Raw genomic sequence first — 21860 nt, forward strand, 5'->3', positions numbered from 1 at the left:
GCAGCACCGTATATAAATCAGACACATTGTGTTTAACCCTGGTGTGCTTGGAGGAGAATGGAAAGCCCAGTGCAATCTTCTACGAGACGTTAAAAAAGCCAGCAAAAGCAAGCCAAGGGCGAGTGCTGTAGGAGAGACTGGGCAGATGTTTGCTTTCTCTTTCCCCCCAGGGAGACGTGTGGATTTGCATGGAGCTGATGGATACCTCATTGGACAAATTCTACAAACATGTCATTGACAAAGGCCTGACGATTCCTGAAGACATCTTAGGGAAAATAGCCGTCTCTGTGAGTACAGGCGGGGGTGATGTGTCTGTGAGGATCTAGCGTCCCTGCCATTTGAGCCCTGGGATGAACTTGGCCCACAACCCAGCCCACATGCTAATTCTTATTTGGCTTCCAGTATTTGGTCCACGATTACGTGTCTGCATCTCTGAGCCATAAATACTCTCAAATCTGCCGATCTGCTTTTCAGTTATGAAGCAGAAAAACCGATTGATGTGGAGAGGGCACAGCAACTGCTTTTCCTTTCCATCAGTGTCATTCCCAGGAGATCTCTGAGCATGCACATTCCCTTAGAGCGGCATGGATCAGAGGAAGGTTAGCTGGTGGTTGCGGGGAGGGGACCAGCCTGCCAGGGAGGGAGGAAAGCTAGCAGGAGAGTCAAGTGGAAATCAGGGAGGTGTCCTTGCCAGTGCGGGAACACATTTTGCATGCTCACATACCTCACAACCATTGCCATGAATAGTAAATCCAGGGCTGGAGGAGGGCAACAGCCCCCAGGAATTCCTTCTTTAAAGATCTGTGTAGCAAGAAAAGTTGAAGGTGGCTCGCCCGGGTGAGCTGCATTCTCAGCTCTCCACTAGGAGTCGCTAACAGGCGCACTAGCCCCCACCTGCCGTGGAGCACACCGCCTCCCTAGCACGCACAGCTGTGTGCTGCCAAAATGACAAACCAAGATTGTTCCCCCAAGCGGGGCCGGTGGGGGCGAGCGCGGGGCAGTCGCTGTCGAGGCAGGAGAGGCGAGCTAGCAAGGTTTGATCAGCCACGTCATGCTGCCGCCAGCTGGGGTTCACTGTAGATTTGTTATGTTTCAGATTGTAAAAGCACTAGAACATCTACATAGTAAGCTCTCCGTAATTCACAGAGGTAAGTGTGACCCGCGCAGCCTCTGTCGCTGCTTGTTTCTCACTGAGCCCTGTGCCACGCTCTTAGTCCAGCAGGGCTTATACTCAGAGCCTGGCCTGGTGCACTAAAGATAGCCCAAATAAATGAGGTTTGGGAGGCAGGGGAGGTCCAGCCACCCAGGATAACCTAAAGCCTGCTCAGGAAGAGTGCTGGGTTGTTGAGCTGCTCTTAAAACTCCATCAACTTGCCAGCACGTCTCCCCTGAAGCTGGACACAGAAAACAGCCTCCACCTTCACTTGGCTAGCAGAAGAAATGGATCATTTGCCTGCTTGCTTCATTGGATTCCTCCTCTGCTTCTGCTTCCCCATTGCATGCTGGGAAGGGCACAGCTAGCGAATTATGGGCCTGACTCAGAGCTCTTTGAAGTCCACGGAAAAACTCCCATTGGCTGGGATGGGCTTGGGATCAGGTTCTGCATATGCAAACTCCTCTCCGGGTGCAGAATGGGGCAGAACCGCCGCTTGGTGGCATTTACACTAAGGCAGGTAGCAAGCCTCAGATTGTTCACCCTCTCATGCAGGCTAGCTCAATAAAGGGGAGGGATAGCTCAGTGGTTTGAGCATTGGCCTGTTAAACCCAGGGTTGTGAGTTCAATCCTTAAGGGGACCACTTAGGGATCTGGGGCAAAAATCAGTACTTGGTCCTGCTAGTGAAGGCAGGGGGCTGGACTCCATGACCTTTTAGGGTCCCTTCCAGTTCTATGAGATAGGTATATCTCCATATCTATCTATCTACCAGCTTAGCCTGTGGGAGAGGCGTGCAACATACATTTATAGATGACCTAAGCTTTAAAAAGCCCAACATAGGTATTAAAAAATAAAAATTGGGGCCTACCATATTTTCCTTTTTGGCAACCACATCTGATCTCCAGATTTGTGATCAAACCTGCAATGTTTGGTAATATTAGCGACACCAGCAGGGTAAATATCTTACCCTCCCCAAATTTCCTGGCCAGTGTCCGGAATCCAAAATTATTAAAGCTGAAAATATGTTTGTGGTGTGTTTGTACAACACCTTGCACAGTGGGGTCTGGTTCATAACTGGGGCTCTCAGGTGCTACAGCAGCTTACAATAGCAATAATAATTCATTTCTCCATTTGTTTTGGGGTTTTTTGCACTCCACTTTAGTGTCAGATCAGTTTCAGGATCTGACCCTAACGCACTCATGCAGTTCCCTGGCCTCCTTCTCCCACCTCTTCTCTCGCCTCCCGTCTTTCCAGAGTCCCACCCTTCTTCCCCGTCTCCTGTCCCCTTCATATCTTATCTCTGGGGGTTTCCTTCATGCTGCTGTGAAAGCATCTTCAGTTAATGCATCCTTACCACCCCCATCCCGCGGTGGATTTTCACTGGGGAGATTTTTGGTATCTGTGCTGCCAATGGTGTGCTCAAGGGGCGGCTTTGGGGTGCTGCTCTGTGACATCATGATGCTGCGCCCTACCCAAAGTAACAATAACAGGGAAATCTGTTAGTTTCCCTGGGAGCAATGCTTGTAAGACATGGGAGGGGCTCATGTCAACATGGACAAACCTCTGCATTTGCAACGGCTCCCAATCTTGCGCAGTGGCTAAAAAGCCCCGCAGATGACATGCCCCGTGGATGGATGCAGTCGATATTGTTTTGGTTCCCACTGGGGGTAGGAAGCTAACCCGCCCTGTTCGCTTCCAGGGATGCTTTAAAACGATGGGGCAAGGCCCAGTTGTGAGAGTGACGATGGTGTGTGTTCCTTCTTGCAGATGTAAAGCCCTCTAATGTGTTGATCAATACACAGGGGCAGGTGAAAATGTGCGATTTTGGAATTAGCGGTTACCTTGTTGACTCTGTTGCTAAAACCATGGATGCAGGATGCAAGCCCTACATGGCTGTAAGTTGAGAAGATGTGTGGGAAACTGACTGCCCTACTGTAGAGAGGAATGTGGCAATAGATGATCTTAAAACGGGAGACCTAAAACAGAGCAGCTTCCAGCATCTCTCTCAATGGCTCACTTAGAAACATGCCTCTGGAGTTATTTAGTGTCTAGGGATAGCTCAGTGGTTTGTGCATTGGCCTCCTAAACCCAGGGTTGTGAGTTCAATCCTTGAGGGGGGCCATTTAGGGCTCTGGGGCAAAAATCTATCAGGGATGGTATTTAGTTGGGGGATGAGTCCTGCTTTGAGCAAGGGGTTGGACTAGATGATCTCCTGAGGTCCCTTCCAACCCTGATATTCTATTTGTAAACATAAAGACAAGGCTGGCTCTTACCACTAAAGCTCAAGGCTGGGAATCAGGACTCCTGGGGTCTGTTCCCAGCTGACACTGAATCACTGTGTGACTGTAAAGAAGCCCCAGTAACCTCACTTTGCTTCAATTTCCCTATTTGCAAAGTGGGGACAATAACACTTTTAGCAACATCCAGGCTCCTCCTGGAAAAGTCAGCAAGAGGCACCTGTGGGCACCACGGAAGGGTCAGTTTAGAAGGGTCCCCCCCACGTTTGATCTGTCTGTGTAGCAGCAGCTTTGTTTATAGCTTCTAAGTCAAGATGGATCTCCCCTGCCTTGCACTTTTCTATGCCTGTGCGAGAGTGGGTGTGAAACACGACCCGGGGGGGAAATCCTTCGCCCACAACCCCCGATGGAGCATTTTACTTTGCCGAGGGGCAAACGCCTACATGAGGCTTAAGGCACTAGTGAATTGTGGTCTCCAGTCTCCTGGATAAATCCGGGCCAGACCGTGTTTCGAATTGGGAACTGGGGAAATAGGAATTCAGTTTCTATTATCTAGACCTCAGAATGCAAATGCCATCCGCTTCCGGTCCCCAGTCTTGCTGCCTGTCCCTGCAGGGAGACTAACCGAGACCCTAGGCCGGATCCAGCCAAGAGATACTAGGGGAGTGGAGTTTGAATAAAGAAATGGCCCTATGGGTTTCCTCTCAAAAACTCCCCTGGGGGTTGGTCCTGTGCATTCAGCATGGGTAGTGCTGCAGCGGGGACTGCCGGCTGGAAGGCGTTCCACTCTGGTGATGGTGCAGACTTGCTCCGGGGATATTAGCTGAAACATAGGGGAGAGTTGCTCAGTTTGGGGAGCTCACATCAGTGTTAACAGGCACTCCAAGGGGATGGAGAGGGGCGGAGCGATGTAAGGATTGAGCCTGTATGTCTATTTCAAACTGTCCTCGTCTCTCTTTCCAGCCTGAAAGAATCAACCCGGAGCTAAACCAGAAGGGATACAGCGTCAAATCGGATATCTGGAGTCTGGGAATCACCATGGTAGAGTATGGAGCCCTGAAAGGGCAGCTCTGAAAGGGATTGGGGTTTAAGGGAACACTCAGCAGGGCTGGAAGTGCTCTCTGGTTCTGTTTCCTTTTGGACCTGTCCCTCAGATCGCTGACACAGTTCCAGAGCCGGGGGATATTCAGCTCTCCCTGCCCCAGTAGCCCATAACATGTTGCCGTTTAAAAGGGAAGGAGCCTAGTGCTAATTCACTAAGCCAGGTGATCTGAGATCCTAGTGATGGTCACTAATCGTACTAGGCAGTCAGCACCTAGAAACTACCGCAATGAACACTCATGCAAAACAGTCAGTCATAGTAGACCCAGCACGCGGGCAGACGCCTGAATCCAACTCGCACGTCATTGAACAGAAACCAAGAGCGTGACTCCTCTGAACGCCCAAGACAATGTGTACCAAGCTAACCAGTAAGCAGGAGAGGACCCTGATTTCTCTAACATCCAAAGATCTCCTTCAGTCTCCCCTCTGAACACCCTTGTGACTCAGCTGTCCACATCCAAGTGATGCACTTAGAGACAGCAGGCCTTATATCTACAGCAGTCAACCCATAATGCTTTTATCCTGTTGTATTCTCACATTGAGCGCCTGAGATTCTCCCGTCCAGGTTAACAGGAGGGTTGTCTTTCACTGTGCAGGAAAAAAAATAGGAGGAAGGGGGTTGACAGCCAATAAAGAAAAGAACGACATTGACTTGTGCATGCCTGGTGCATGCTTGGGCAATGCAGGTCATCCACATGGAGGAATAGAGGGGGTGACTCTTTCTGGGACCCTCAAATAAAAACCCAGTGGCTTTCACTCCTGCGATGAATGTGGTAGTGCTCAGCCCAAAGATCTCCATCTAAGGCTGCCCCCCCCACCCACCCACCCAGTATTTTCTTTTGGGTGTGGTGAGGGGAAGGATCAGGTAAGAGAAATTACCTCCATGTAATTTCACTTTCTTTTCTGGTGCCAAATGTTTTCCAAAACTGAGCCTTCTCTAGACCAGTGGTTCTCAACCATTTTGGGCTCAGGACTCATTTGTAAATGTTTATGGCCTGTCGCAACTCAGTAAATAGTCGGGGGGTGGAGGCCCTGGGGTGGTTTAGGTCGGATCCTGCCCCCCATAGGGGTTGGGTCCTGCCCGGCACTTACCCCATAGTGGTGGCTCCTGTGCTTTGGGGCTGGCTGGGCCTGGCTCTCGCTCTGGGGGTTGCAACCTCCGGGGGTTGCAACACTACTCAGGTTTGGCCCCGCCCCTCCTCACTTATCAAATTTGCATGAGTGGAATTGTGACCTGGCTCGTGGGTTGCAGTTCCACTCATTCAGATTTGGCCTACCCAGACTCCCATCCTCATGATGGAAGGACCAAACCTGACTGGTGCTGGGACCCCAGAGGCTGCAGTGTCTGGAGCAGGAAGGCGAGCCCAGCCAGCCACATGGGACAGGAGCCACGGGAGCTGCCCCGCGACCCTTTGGGTCATTCTAGTGACCCAATTTTGGGTCCTGACCCACGGGTTTAGAAACCCTGCTCTAGAGCAAGTGCAGCCCGTCTCTTTAATTATCTCCTGAGCTGCAAGGTGAATTCCATTGAATTAAGTGAAAAACGACGGACACTCCTTCCGGGCAGGGTGGGAGGAATTTTAAAGGGCAAGAACTGTCTGTGGAACCTCCCTCAGCCAATTCCTGTCTTTTGGACCCCTGATGTCACACTGTGTGCCTTCATCACCCTCTCTAGAGAGGCAGGAGGGTCTGGTGATTCGGGTGTGAGCTTGAGAGACACAAGTTCAATCCCCTTGCTCTGTGTGACCTGAGGTAAGTCACGAGGGGACATTTTCAAAAGTGCTGAAATGTCTTAGGCCGTGAGAGTGAAGCTCCTAAGTCACTTCTGAAAATGGGACTTAGGAGCTGAAGTCATATAGAGACTTTTGAAAAATTTACCCTTAGTCCCTGTGCCTCAGTTTCCCATCTGAACAATGAAGTTAATAGCAGTGCTGTACCTCCCAGGGGTGCTGTAAGGATTAATACATCAATGATTGTGAGGTGCTCAGACATGAAGGTAATGAGCCCCTTAGCTAGGGAGTGGCACAGACCGCGGCTTGGGCTGGCTGCCCAATACAATCCCCTCCAAAGTCCTAGGTATGTACTCGATTAGGCCAAGCCACCGCATGCGCCGTTGCAGCTACACTGCTATTTTTAGCACCCTGGCTTGATCAAAGCTAGTCTGTCCACCTCCAGCTGCGGTATAGATGTACCCTGTGTGTTGGCTTTTCCCAAGAATAGCTGGCTGGAGCGATGTGAACTGGGGGGGACCCACTGACCTAGCAGGATAATTCCACCCATGCTCTGCCGGTGGGGCAATGAGTGTAGGATGTGACCCTAGGTTGCTGCAGCCCTGTCCTTGGATAACTTGTGTGCTCAGGGCATGCACAGTCTAGTTCTTGTGTTGGCACTGCACTCCCCTGGGGGGGGGCCGTCGCCCTGCCTCGCTCAGCACAAACCAGCAGAACTGGCCCCTTATGCTGCACCCTGCACTTCCCCTGAGGCACAGAGAGTCCTGGGACTTCTCCTGGTTGGTGCCTTAAAGACACAACTGAGCCCAGAGTTACTAAGGTAAATTGCTTTAAGGTTCGACTGTACTGCTTAAAACTGAAAAGCTGTAACTTCAGCTGGCCAGCTGATGGCAGTACAAGCCAACGCTAGCAAAGGGCCTGAAATGCTGATCGTGCAGCGTCCATCCCTACTCGGAGATTCTGTCGTTTCGGAGCCTCTTTGATTTCAAAGATAAAAATAAACTCGGTGCTTATTAACTAGCAAAATCTCTCTTTAAACTCAGAGTTGGAAGATCTGCCCTGAGAGCCAGGAAAACTGGAGTTAAAGGGACACTGCCAACTTAAAAATCAGTCTTTGACCTACTGCTGTGACAAGTTAACACCTGAAAGTAGGGTAATGGAGAGAGATAAGAGGGGGAAAAGATTTGTTCACTGTGTGCATTTAACTTATTTGCTACATAGTCAGTTTCCCCTGTAATTTGAGTGGGTCTTTCACACAGAATATTACATATGAAAGGAAAATTAGGAAATTATCATTGTACTTAGATTGTAAGATCTTTGTGGCACAGAACTGAACTTTATGATCGGTATGTACAGTACCTAGCACCGTGGGCCTCCGGTCCTTGATTGGTCAGGCCTCTAGGCACTCTCAGAAGACAAAGAATAGTAAAGCTACGAACTGACAGAGTGGATGCAGTACTGACACCGTGAGTCAGAATCCACCACTCCCTTTTTCCTGGTGGTGGTGATACACACTCGCTTTGCATGGGTGTGAATGACAGCATAGGGCAGGGATCGGCAACCTTCGGCATGCAGCTCGCCAGGGTAAGCACCCTGGTGGGCCGGGCCGGTTTGTTTACCTGCTGCGTGCACAGGTCCGGCCGACTGCGGCTCCCACTGGCCGCGGTTCGCCGCTCCAGGCCAATGGGGGCTGCGGGAAGCGGCGCGGGGCAAGGGATGTGCTGGCCGCCGCTTCCCGCAGCCCCCATTGCCTGGAGCGGCGAACCACGGCCAGTGGGAGCCATGATCGGCCAAACCTGTGGATGCAGCAGGTAAAGAAACCAGCCCGGCTCACCAGGGTGCTTACCCTGGCGAGCCGCGTGCCAAAGGTTGCCGATCCCTGGCATAGGGGGTACGGCAGTGGGGATCGAGTCCTGGAAGCATGAGATGAAGAGAGGGGGAAAAAGTCGTTCACTGATGTATCTGGTATGGGAGAAGGAAAATCAGTGTTCCCCCTTGTCTGTATTTTAACACCGGTCCCACTAGTGTCCCTTGCAAAGCAGGGACCTGCTCCTATGTTCTGTTCTGGCAGGGGAGGAATTAAGCCTAAGTAATGGGGTACATCCTGATCTCTCCCGTCCCCAGCCGCTCCAGAGAGCAGTGCTGAGGGAAAGAATGTGCATGGTGTTCATCCAGGGTAGGTGGTGAAAGGCGCATTGGAAATCGACAGAACCAATGATCGAACCCCACCCCAGTTCCACCCTTCGTTACTGCAGGTGTCACTCGAGCTCTTCATGGGGCTTTAAAGCCAAGAGGCTGTGGGGGGTAAGTCTTTCCTCCTGACGCCTGCCCCTCTCTCTCCTCCCCCAGATCGAGCTGGCGATCCTAAGGTTTCCGTATGACTCCTGGGGGACGCCGTTCCAGCAGCTCAAACAGGTGGTGGAGGAGCCGTCGCCGCAGCTTCCGGCGGACAAGTTCTCAGCGGAGTTTGTCGATTTTACCTCACAGTGGTAAGCGGGTCCCTCCTGAGTCCCACACTTCCGGGAAGCTCAGTCCAAGGCCGAGACCTGTAGCTCGGACATCTTTTCCTTGCGTTCGGTAAAGAGCAAGAGGCTTTAATGCTGGCTCTGTCACCTAGAACAAAGTCAAACCGAAGCCTCCTGCCCCAGCATGCCCTGGGCCTGGACCCAGAATTGTCTGTCACTGGTCAGGGGAGTGGAAGGGGTCCTGGGGAGATATTGTGCTATCAGAGCCAATTTTAAGCCTAGTCTGCTGGTTGAGTGTGTGTGATGGCTCCCATCTTGGCCGACACGAGGGATTGAACTGGGGTCCTCCAGCATGACTCTTTACAAGTCACAGCCCCAGCTAACAAGCCAGGCTTTTTAGTCTAAGACTCCTATATTCTGTGGATCGGGCATATAACATGCACTGTCCAGAGGCTCTCACACGTCTTAGACGTAAGGGAGAAATGTGAGAGAAAACAATGGCAAATCATTTCATCTTTAAAGGGGACCCTCGCTAAGTAGTCTGGGTCCCAAACTGGAACTCCTCCAAAGCAGTTGTGCTGACCTGGGGGATGTTTCCCCAGAGAGGAGATGGAGGAAGAGAATTTTTCAAGCCACTGTGTTCTTTGCTGAATAATTAAACAACCCAAGTCACTCCTGGTGCCGCTGTCGACGGGGAGCCGTGACCCGGGCCCTGGAATTGGCTCCGCTCTTTCCACAACAGGTGGCTCCCCCCGAGAGAAGATTCAGAAATGCACGTACCCCTGGCCCTGCACATCAGCAGCTCGCACTGTTTTCCTGTGCACGGACACGTGAGCCTGAGTGAACCTTCCGTAAGGCATCCAGGGCGGAACGTGTTTGGGCCTGAGAATGGCTGTTTCCTGTGGCTTTCAGGAAATGTAGCGCTGACCCCGAATGACCCCCCCGCCCCCTCGGACCCCCTGGGAAGCTGTGCCACAGAGAGTCTAGCTGAGGACAGTGGAAGTTCAGAGTTTACTCAGAGATCGGTCGCATCTTCCTTTCGAGCAGTGCAGGGGGCAGGCTCTGCTCTGGCTTACAGCAGGGCATCTGCGTTGGTTTCAGTGAGGCAGGGTTGGCCAGGAGGTGAGCACGGAGAGAGGTAAAGGAGTCTGTGTTACAGATTCAGGAAGACTAGCACTGTCAGCAGGTTCAGAAGGCTGCATAAAAGAACGGATCCTTCCTGCCCCCTAAAATAGACTGGCATTTGTCCTTGTCCTGTGGTGCATTGTTTAGTAGCTTCTGGCAACAGCCCTATAGCATTTGAATGCTCCTCCCTTCAGCCTCCCTGGAAATTACTCCGGAGGCCTCCCCCCACCCCCCTTTCTTTTTTCCAGACACTGCAATGCCACATGCTGTTTGCCAAGTTGGCAGGTGGATGGCTGTTTGCATGATAGCCAGGGAAGTGCTACAGGCTGACAAATGCAGAAATGTGAGGCTGTTCCTGATCTCCTCTGCTGGTGCCCCAGGAAGGGGTTTATCAAACCAGCCCAGTGGACCTTAAGAAACAGCACTTTGGATTCTGCTTTGGGGCCCTGTTTAAACCAGCCACGTGCTCAAGATTCCTGGAATTTCTTTCCTCCTCTTACTATGCAGAATCAATCCTGTTTTCCGCACCTCTGCCCTACACACACACACACACACACACCAGGACTGATCCCACCCAGTAGGGGGCAGTGACACCCACCCCTTTTGGAAGCTAAACACCGAAATTCTCTTTTCTAGACAAACTTCCTTTCCTCCATCTTGCCTGCTTGCCGCTTTGTTATTGTAGGGTTGTTTGAACGAGCTGGGCAGCTTGTTGTTTTCCAAAGAATGCTGAGCTATTTGCTTTTGCAAGCCCCGTTTCTTGTTGCAAGTCACATGGACTTCACCAGCAGGTTTAAGAACAGGAAATCCAGATTGTTTGGTTATACTGATAATATCCTATCGTTTAGGACTTGCAAGCGAGTACGTGTGCATCTCAGAGGGCCTGATTTAGCATCCACAGACTCGATGTCTGTGGGAGCTGCTGGTGGTCAGCACCCCTGAAAACCAGGCTCTTAGTGTCTTTGGCCTGGTTCAACATCACTGAACTCAATGGAAGAAGATTTGGACCCTTAATTTCTGGCCAGGATCATATCTGGGGGTGTTGGGACACTGATCTTAAACAAGAAATGTAGGAGGTGTTAAAGCAGCTCGGGGAACTGAAAAGAGAATTTGGCAGAACCAGAAGTTCCATATTGCTGTGAACTCTACGGTCAGGGATGATCAGTAGTGGGTTTTGAAAGGCTTATTAAAGATTAACATTAAATTCCTTCAGTAATAACCTGCCACTATATGCGGTGGGATTGGTAATCCAAAAACGAGTCTTTTCCATGAAGTCTAAGTTAACAAGAGCACAGACCAAACCCTGGATGAGAACACACCCAAGGTTTGAAGTTCACCTTTGTACCTCAGCTTCAAGGTACCTCATCGCTAGGCTTGAAGGATATGAGGCATCTCTTCCCAGCCACTGGACACAGTTAGCAGTTTTGACATGCATCATACCAGTGCACCACGGTTACAGTAAACGTATGTGCAGCAAGAGACAGGAAATATCGACTCAGCGGGCATCCAGCACTTCCCTTGGGCCCGGCCAATCCCACAGTGGAGTGGCTTATCGTAGCCGAGGATCACACTTTTGTTTTGCTCAGCGTGACACCTTTCCCCATGGATGTGTCAAGATCTTTTAAAATCACTCCAAGCTTCTTCCCATAAATACACCATCAGGAAATGAGTAGCGATTACGTCCTGTGATTAGAAGTTATTTTCTGCTGGAGGGAAACAAAAATAACCTCCCGGCCACCAGCCTCCCGAGCCATCTGTTGTAGTGGAGGAGACTAAAGGATGTTCCGTGTAACTGTCCCCGTGCCATAACTGAGTGCAGAGATAAACAATAGCCGTGCATGGGTTTCCAAGCCATTCAGTTCTCCACTCCCTGGCTGGAGCGCTAGGAGTTGCCAACTTCTGCAAGCCCTGATTTTGCCCTAAATATATTCAGAGGGTCCCTTCAGAGCTCACCAGATGTGCACTGTGTTGGCTAGCGTGTATGCTGTCTAGGGATGTATCTGCAGGAGTCAGCTCCTTGGTTCCTTTTCTGCCACTGACTTGCAGTTTGACTTTGGGTAAATCCCTTCACTGCTCTGCGCCTGGTACTTACGTAACTCTCAGGGGTTATGGGAAGGTTAATTGGAGAATGCCCGCTGCAGTGAGCTCATATGAACAATGCTGTAGACGGACTAATTATTATCATGACCTTGTGTGTATCACTCTTCCTTCATGATTGGCCTTCCAGGAGATAATCGTCCTGTTGCCACCACTAGAGCTGGGGCAACTGTTTGTTTTTGCAGTTGATGGCCCTGGCATTAGTCAATGACTCCATGGACCACAAGTGAGGTGGTGCAGCTTGTCACCGTTATCTGTATGTATGTTGACCACCAGAGTCCATATCTAGCTCGAGGGGATTTTATTGAAACACAAAGTGCAGTAATTTCCCCTACCGCCATGCAGTTCTTGCCCTGGAGCTGAGCTGCTGCTGGCTGAGGGATTGAGAAACCAAGACTCAAAAGCATAGTGGCACAGTGAGGGTACAGGGGCCACTGGGCTGTCATGAACTGAGCGTACTGAGCCTGCAAGTTCTCGGGGCTCTGGGGCTGGCCACTTTGGGAATGAACCTTGGCAGACAGAGCCACAAATAACGAATAGATCATCGAAAAGGAAGTAGCAGAGGGGGGATAATTCAGAGAGGCCCATGGCTGCAGACTGATGTTATCATGAAAGTTTTAAAATGCAAGGGATCTGATGGGTGAGATGTGATGCTAGAAGGCACAGGTTGCCAGATTTCTCCCCAGATGTCGGTGGGACTGCGATCAGAGCACGGCCCTAAATTTGTAGCAGTGTCTTTTTCTAGACAGTGGAGTTTTGAATAAACCTGGACTTGTGAAGTAAAAACATAAATGGGGAAAACAGGACTGCCTGGGAGGTCTGATCCAAAGCCCATTTGCAGCCAATAGAAAGACTCTGGTTGACTTCAAAGAGCTGTAGGCCAGCTCATTATTTGGTTCCTGATGAGACTGAATGAATCAGAGGAAGGATCTCATGCTTCAGAGATGTGCAGTGGAACATGGTCTTCAGGAAATGGCGTCAGCTGTTCAGAGTCCTGTAAAGGCCAGAGTCACAGTGACACAAAACAAGCTAACTGCTGGGAAATCTAGAGTGTTCATACTCCAGTCACTGGAAGGTCCTGAAATCTGAGGGCTGTTGATCTAGAATATGGATGCAGGACTTAAATCTTTGGGTATTTGAGTGGTGTATTTTTATGGCTTTGCTTAAATTACATACAAGATATAATTCTCTTTTTCTTTCCCAAAGCTTGAAGAAGAATTCCAAAGAACGGCCAACATACCCAGAGCTTATGGTGAGTGTGGCAAGGCTAACGGTGCATGATAACCAGAGCTTAAAGCTTAGGTTTTCAAAAGTGACTAGTGATTTTGGATGCACAACTTTTGAAAAAACCTTGAAGGGGCCTGATTGTCAGAGAGCAGATGCTCAGCATTTTCCGAGGATCCAGGCCCCTTTTGTGTGTCTGGAGTTGAGCACCCAAAATGTGAGGCACCCCCAAATCACTACTCGTTCTAGGAAATCTTGGCCTAAGTACCAAATTCGGTTCTTTATTACTTAGGTGCATTTCCCATTCAGATCAAAGGAAAATGTACATGTATAACTAAGAGCAATATGTTTCCCTAAAGGCGTAATGGACCAAGAGTTTATGGGGAGTACTGCTAGAATGGATGAGGATGGGTTGGCAAAACTCTCCTCTAGGATCTGCATGATGTCTTTCTACGCCCATCCGGAGCAGAGTTTTCATTGCTGTTCCACATGGGCAGCAGGAGCAGAACGTGCAACCGAGATTCATTGCCATGGCAACTTGGAGAGGAGGCTTTTGAACTGAATGATTTCCAGATGTTATTGGCCGGGATCAGCATGTGACCAAAACAATAATTCACTTACTGAATTTCTTCTGCTGCTTGGAATATATTTGCTTTGGGCAGGGCTGGGGGAAGCAACTGCGGAAAAAGATTAATGATGGGAGGGCAATGCGAGGTAATTGGTGTGCAGTGCTGAAAGGGGCTGAGAGGTCAAGTGTGCTTAGCTGCAGATGAACTCCCAGCGGTTCAGACGCTGCTCTAAACTCAGCCAGAGCTGTAGGAACTGATTTGGCAAGAACAGGCTTTGCAGTGAGGTGTCCTGTATCTCCAGACTGGAGTTTAGTCAGAACCTCTCTCCTGATCTTCTGGAGCTACTTCTGCTCCTATTTCTGGTTAGAATCTGGAATTGCTGAGACCCGATGAAATCACGAGAAATACTGTAACAGAGCTGAATAGCTGCTTGTGAAGTTAACATCTCTCTCTCCTAGACATTCTGCTCGGTTTCTATTTTAGCCGAGTGCTTTGTCCATCCCCAGGTGCATGTCCCACTCCCTCCCTGCCATTTCCAGCACCTCTTCCATTTGCTGGGACGCGGGAAGGAAGTTATTCAGAAATGAAAGTATCCTCACTCATCGCTTCCTCCCGGCTCATTTTACGGGTCTTTGCGATACCGGCTGTAAGAGGGCTCTGAGGTTCCTAACTCTCGATAGGTGTTAGCTGTGCTGGAAGGTCATGCGCCTTTTAAAAATTAATTGTAAGCAGTGAGTAATTCCTGTGGCATTTTTGCTGGGGTCTGTAATGCGATTAGACTATATATAGGTCTATTTTACACGCAGCTTTGCTTGCACACCGACTTTCAGACAAAGGGAGGACCAAATGTTTTTATTTTTTATGATTGAATAAATAGATATAGAGAGAGAGCAAATCTCAGACCTTTGCCAAATGGCCTTTTATCAAAAAGGTTCACCGGAGCAGATTTGTCTCTTGCAGCATAAAACCCATTGGCAGCTGCGCTCATGTCTATTGAATTAGGCTCTTGGATCACCTTTCCAACATATCTCAACACTGTGGTATTCTACGGCAGACGTTAATGTTGTGAGGTCCTGTGGTTTTGGGGTGTTTTTTTTCTCTCCTGTTCTCTTATGGCATTACGAGTTGCGGTACTGGAATGGACTTGTCTTTTTAGAACAAGACTGCTCTTTGCTTTCCTGTGGAATTGAGGTTTCTCATGGAAAATGTGACTCTGTGTTCTCTGATTTGAGCAGCGGGAAAACAGATACTGATGGTCTGTGCTTAATTCTATTTTAAAAACTGCTTCTCCAGGTGAAATGGAGCATGAAACAACGAAAGGAATCCCCCTCCCGCAGCTTGCACGCTGTCAAATACAGCCTAGGTCACGTGGAGGTGGCTGGGCCATTAGCTTTGGGCACTGTTCTCTTCCAGCCAGTGGCTGAGGTTGAGATCCTGCAGGGATCAGCATGTGACCAAAACAATCATGGGAATTGTTGCGAGAATTGTTCACGGGGCACTTGTGAAAAGTGACTCAGGTCACTTGGTGCATCTCTCCCTAGCCCCTGCTCATATAATGGCACAGTTTGAGTCAAGTGACTATCTCTGATCAGCAGAAACTATCTCCGGGCTCGTATCTCCTGTCTCATGCCTGCTTGAGCCCTGTTCTCTGCTTAAAATCGATGCCTCTCTCAGATGTTCCTCCTCCTCCTTACAGTTATGTCTCTGAACCTTTTTACATGCTGCTCCCTATGCTTGGAGTAGCCTCTAGTGCGTCAAGCTACATCACTCCCCTCTTCCAAATCCACTCTAAGACAGTTCACTTCTTCCCTCCTCCAGCCACCCTCTCCTGTCTCCACTTGGTCAATGCAATAGACTAAAAATAATTTTGATCTGCATTAACAATCAAATCTTATAATGCAGGTGCCAAGCCTTAAACAATCACAGCTCCCATGACATCTTCACATGCATTGTCCATCCATTGTCTGATTGAGGTTTTAAGCTTATTGGCGAAGGGACTTTACTGACAGGTACAAGACAACAAAGTCAAATAAAAAAATAAAAACTAGATTAGCAGCAGGGCTCTCGGATCTGGATTGAGACGCATTGGCAGGATGGTACTCCGAACCTGAACTGGAGTAGAGGGTGTTGCAGGGCTGGGTTGAGGGGCATCAGGAGAGCTGCAACGAAGCCCTGAACTGGAGTATGGGTGTTGCAGGATTGGACTTAAGGTGCACTGGCAGAGCCGGGCAGGGGCCTGGGGTTACAGCAGGTGTTGCAGGTCAGGATTGAGGTTCTTTGGCGGAGCTGGGTACACTTTAGACATTGTCATGTAGTCAGGCTGCGATCCATGCTCTTCGTCCCTCCCTTTTATGAGCCGCACATTAGTGTTTTAAAGCAAGCCAAGCGAAGAGCCCTTTCCTCTCCAAGAGGTGTTCTGGACATTTTGACACATCTGCTGTTTCCCCCATGGCTTCACAGGGCATTTCTGCAGCATGCGCAGAGAAACAAAAAGCAAAACCGCACCCATGCTGAGTCTCAAGAGAGCGCGGGGAGGGACTTCCCCACCCAACAGCTCACTGTCTCATGCATCAGAAGCTGAAGGGAGTGGCAGGGACCCCTGTGCCAGGAAGCGTCAATGTAGCCAACTCCAGTTAAATTGGTCCCATATCATCAGTGAGACGTTTTGAAAGATTTTGACAAAGTCTTTAAATGCCAGACAAATTCAGATTTGGGGGTGGGGTGCGGGGTTCTTGGAATGCAATTAGCAGCTAAGATTGCCCAGCAGGAGTGTTGGAGGATTGTTTACACAGAGTGAGTGGGTATGATCCTTGCATTTCTATCAGGGTGCCGCAGGAAGCTTTTATTTTTGCTGAGTAAGGGTGAAGGAAATGATCTGAAAAGTAGATTCTTCCAAATCCTCAGCCTAGCATCCAGTGCCATTAGCTCAGGTAAGCACTGGGGAGATGGGTAAGGGCCAGATCTCCTCCCCCCGAACTCAAGCAGTGATTGCCACGCCCTGCTGTTTGTGTAGGGGGACTGAGGGAGCTGTGCAGTGGCATATCTCTCCCGTGCTGGCTTTGCCTATTGCGGTTCCATATAACGCCCACTGCACACAGATGGGGGGTGTCACTACCTGCATGCAACAGCAAGGAATATTCAGCAAAAACTTGGTAACACGTGCCGGGGACTGGAAGGCCCAGTGCAGGTCACTGAGCACAGGGAATCGCGGCTACTTGCTCCAAAACGGACACCCACTGGAACGGGTGTAACGCAGGACAGAATGTAGCCTGCAGTGAGTAAACGAGCAAACAGGACTTGTGAAAAAGTCACTGCCTCCCAAAATAGCCTTTGCTGTTCATTCACATTGAATACGGGGGAGGGGGAGGGGAATAGAGGGAAGAGTGGAGGGTGGCTATTATAATACAGGAAAATGTCCAGGAAAACATTCTAAAATGGATGAAAGCTTAGAAATATGAAACCTCATTGCAGCCCTGGCCTCTCAGATCTGCTGAGGTGTCAGAGATTTTATTGCTCCTTGCTATAGCACGTCTAATACATTGCACCTTGAGCCAGATTTATTAGCTGTCGTCCCTGCTGTGCCCCTGCATTTGGACGGGCACACAACTGTCCCTTTTGGTGCCTAACTAGCCACATGTCTGTGAACTCACCTGGCTTCACCGCAGCAATTTCATGTGCAAAAGAGTGACACAAGTGTGTGGCCATTATGTACGTGGACCTCTGTCCATAGTCTTTAAAAATCTAGCTGTTTCCCACTGGACTGCCAAATGCTGGGACTGGACAACAGGGGATGGATCACTTGATGATTGTCCTGTTCTGTTCATTCCCTCTGAAGCACCTGGCATTGGTCACTGTCGATAGACAGGATACTGGGCTAGATGGACCTTTGGTCTGACCCAGTATGGCCATTCTTATGTTCTGATGAACCAGTAGTAAACCAATCTGGATGTATGTTAGAGATACCTGCAGTATAGTCTATGGGACCCTGGTGTGCAGTCCCTCTCATTCTCAATACTGCTGTGCCGTACAGGCAAGAGTAGGCAATGGACATCTGTGTTTTTAGGTCTGTGCAGGGTGAACCGACACAAATCATGGTGGAGTATTGCATGCCAGGACTTTTGGTCTCCATGGGTCACACCTTCTATCTTAAGGTGGAGATTGCCTGCTGGAACCTGGGTCATGCACCCATGTTGACCTGTCTGTGAGGGGTACTTGTATGGCTTCCATCAGAGTAGTGTCTGAGCACCCCAATTTATCTTCCCAACACCCCTGTGAGGTTGGGGAGTTATATGATCTCCACGTTACACTCAAGGAGTTGAGACACAAAGAGATTGGCCCAAGCCAGACTTTGTCAGAATCGAGGATTGAATCCAGCACCCCCATGCATTAACCACAGCTCCATCCCGCACTGAAGATGAGGTCAATGGCAATCTGCGCCATTTTATGCACATTTGTGTTTGGACTGTAAGCTCTTTGGTGCAAGGATTGTCTTTTGGATTCTATGCACAGTGGGGTCCTGGGCCCTGACTGGGCGCATAGGCTCTCCTTTCAGTGCAAATAAATAATAACAATAACTGATCGTTAGGCCTCATCCGGCTTCTGGCAAATTGCAGTGCTGGTGCTGCTGCGTTGCCCAAAGCCTTGGTGATTTCTGGCTTCGGTGAATTGATCTCACCCACTGAGATGCAGCCCTCAGTAGCAAACGTTAGTTTCTGGTCAAAGTAGGGTTTGGGATTGTTTTGTTTCGTGTTTTGCTTTTTGCACATATTTTTCCTTTGACAGAAATGTAGACAGAGCTTCCGGCAGGATGCCTTAATATGTTAGTTACAATTAAGTGTTTAAACAAATAGCTGTTTATCATTTTCCAGCCAGCGTGGCTTTCCTCTGTGCTGAGTGGTTAAGAATGAAGTAGCCTTCTCCTGCTGGGAGACTTAACAGTTGCTGATGGGAAGGAATAAGACCCAGAACTGAGCAGAGGGAAAAGAATAAATAAATAAAATCGGAAGCTTGGTAAATATTCACTGCAGACGGAGTCTTCCTGATAGGCTTTTCCCTGCGAACATTTACACATTTGTGGAACTATACTCATGCTGTTAGTCCCGCTTCTGTGAATTCAGCGGGAGCTTGCTCTTCAAATGCGCACCCCTAACGAACGCATGGATATCTTCCCTGACAGTGGGAATGCGAATTCAACTGAGAGATGTCTCTGCCTACTAAAATAAGGGATAACATCTTTCTTTCTTTCTTAAACAGTTCAGTGATCCAGTGCCTTGAATTTATAATATAGTCCGTTATTTGAAAGAGACAAATTCAAGGCTAATGGGCCCAGCATTTTTCTGACCTTCCTTGTTTTTCCTTGAGCCCAAAGCGTCCTTGGAAACCTGTATCTCCTGTGATCTTCTAGTGTGCCATGTTGTTTACACATTGCACCGCTTTGTTCCCTTTGTTGTGGGTTTGTCAGGATGTTTCCATCTATTCCTACCCACTTGGGGTTCACGTGCCCTGATGGTCACTTTGTAATTCTTAGATTCAAGGTACTGACAAAGTGTTATAATGATTATTTTTTCATCTGGGGAGAGAGGAGGATCCGTTCTATCTCTCTCTCTCTCTCTCACACACACACACTCACACACACACACACACACTCCAATACTGCTAATCTCTGCCACGACTGATGGACAGTACTCAGCAGAGGATACTGGAGCTACAGAGCCACAGAAAACTGCAGGGTCCATCTGGGTCCAGATATAGAGAATCCGCATTTCATTCATTTACCAGCCCACGCACGATATCTACATACCCACCTAAATGACACCATTGTGGTGCTAGTAGGGGAAACAATGTTGTTTTACTAGGAAGACTTTTCTCCAACTGAGTAGAATTTTGCCAGGCTGACATTGAGGGTGTCAGCTCGGTGGTTTAGATTTGAATAGTACATTTTAATATGTTCTCTTTTTTCTTTTCTTTCCCAGCAACACCCTTTCTTCACCCAGCACGAATCCAAAGAGACAGATGTGGCTTCTTTTGTAAAACTCATCCTGGGAGACTGAGAAATGGACTTGTACATGATTTGCCCTTCTATGGACTGGTGGGTTTAGGGGAAGGGGTGTGCGGCGGGGCTCGGTCACGAAAGCACCAATAGAAAGTCGCCTTCTTTTAAAAATTTTAAAATCCCCGCCTCTCCAATGTTTTTAAAGGGTTCTTTGGTATCCATAGTGACATAGAGTGAACTGGTTAGTGAAATGAATTTTAATAAGGTTGGCACCCTTCAAACAAACGAAATAATTTTTAACAAGGGTGATTGAAATATTTAATGACAGTCAAGATTCCCCTCCCCCCCCAACTTTCTCCTCAACCCCCTTCCCTTGTTTCTGTCAAATTGCTTTTGTCATGGTAATAGGTGCTATGGTAGTCATGAAGTTGTATGTAGATTTATATTTTGTCACTTCCATTATTTTAATATTTATGTTAAGTGCTTGATTGAATAGATTTCTGTTTTATATGAGAATGAACGTGTGATGATAATGATGAAAATGAGGCCACAGGAAGCAATATTTACAGGGCTTTGCTGTGGAAAGGGTTAAAAGGAGAAAAGGAAAGGAAAGGGAAAAAAAAAAAAAAAGAAGAAGCCTGTATGTTGTGGAAAACTATTTAATGTGCATTGTTCAAGAATTTTTAACAAGGATCTTGGTTCAAATGCCGGGGCTAGCTCGGAAAACATGCTGAGGGGATTGATAGGATCTCACATGATGTGGGACGTGGTCGGGCACAAGAGAGATCGCTCTGATGCCACGTAAAGAGGAAACACAGCGTTGGTAAAACCTCGAGTTCCAGCTATTTATACGAGTGTCTGAAAGACAGTGATGTCCTCAGGCAGAAGCGTAGTGACTGGGACTAATGCAGGGAGGAAAGATTCGTTTTAAAGTGCGCGGCAGTGTGAAGAGGCATTAGCTGATCCCTCACCTGGCTATGAATTCGGGAGTGTTCCAGAGAGAACCTTGTGCTGACTTTAGAGTTCAGGTTTTGTGGTGGTTTTGGCCTCAGAAGGGAGTTTTCCCGTCCTCCCTGCAGAGAAAGGAACATTATGGATGGCCGGATCTCTGCAAACGGGGGGAAGCAAGGACAGAGGATTACGTCCCGGGGTGGGTTTCCAAAGTTCCTAGCACTACATAGACAGAAATCCCCTGAACTTACCCACAGTCATTTGAAACGCTAGCGAGCTCCGCAGGAACTCCTGCTGGAGTGCGGTTTGATCCTCGTCCAGGGCTGGTCAGGATGATCGCTGCAGCTGCGCATGTGGGGGTATAGCACACACTGCAGGTGCCCCCAGTAGGGCTTGTCTGGGAAAACCCGCAAGGAAACCACAGCTACACTGATACCAGAAGCTTGTTGCTATTGGACGAGGTCTGCAAAGAAAACTGCTAGCCAAGGGGGAGGAGCATTGGGGATGTCAGGATGGGAGGGAAAGACAGCACACGAATGCTGCTCTCGTGTTAACCCGGTAACTGGTGCTCTGTAGGGTGAGCAGATGGATCCCCGCTCTGCTCTCAGTGACTCCACTGACTCCGGATTCACACTGGTGTCACCGAGCAGAACGCGGCTTTCCTGACTTGGCTCTTTCACTGCAATCCGGTCTTTGCGCCTTGTCTCCCTTGATCTCTTCCCTCTCACCCTCCCGGCTAGGCAGAATGCGTGTGTGTGATGTCTGTCTCCCCGTTCTGTCTTTTAAAAGCCACCATCTCCGCACTATGCCTCTCTGCTGGGAGGGTCACAGACAGGCTAGGTCTACACTACGGGGGGGGGGGGGGGGGGGGCGGGTCGACCTAAGATACGCAACTTCAGCCACGTGAATAGCGTAGCTGAAGTTGCATATTTTAGGTCGACTTACCTGGCTGTGAGGACGGCGGCGAGTCGACCACTGCCGCGCCGCCGTCGACTCCGCTTCCACCTCTTGCTGCGGTGGATTTCCAGAGTCGATGGCAGAGCCATCAGGGATCGATTTTATCGCGTCTTCACTAGACGCGATAAGTCGATCCCCAATAGACCGATTGCTACCCGCCGATCCGGCGGGTAGTGAAGACGTGCCCACAGACACTCCAAATTTGCCAATTTGGAAGCGGAATCCCATGTTGCTCCGGAACAGCCGGGAAAATTGGTG

At 49.2% G+C, this 21860-nt stretch overlaps 1 protein-coding gene across 1 annotated transcript in view; it reads left to right on the forward strand.

Moving 5' to 3' along the window:
* Positions 1 to 19969, forward strand: part of MAP2K6 (mitogen-activated protein kinase kinase 6) — a 36132-nt gene extending 16163 nt beyond the window's left edge. The window contains exons 6-12 of the mRNA XM_065415597.1: positions 171 to 287; positions 1097 to 1148; positions 2922 to 3049; positions 4355 to 4432; positions 8572 to 8711; positions 13116 to 13161; positions 19675 to 19969. Coding sequence (XP_065271669.1) covers positions 171 to 287; positions 1097 to 1148; positions 2922 to 3049; positions 4355 to 4432; positions 8572 to 8711; positions 13116 to 13161; positions 19675 to 19752 — 639 coding nt within the window. The 3' untranslated portion in view covers positions 19753 to 19969. The remainder of the gene's footprint in view (positions 1 to 170; positions 288 to 1096; positions 1149 to 2921; positions 3050 to 4354; positions 4433 to 8571; positions 8712 to 13115; positions 13162 to 19674) is intronic.
* Positions 19970 to 21860: the final 1891 nt, after the last annotated feature.

This window comes from Emys orbicularis, chromosome 13, assembly GCF_028017835.1.
Source record: "Emys orbicularis isolate rEmyOrb1 chromosome 13, rEmyOrb1.hap1, whole genome shotgun sequence".
Lineage (NCBI taxonomy): Eukaryota > Metazoa > Chordata > Testudines > Emydidae > Emys > Emys orbicularis.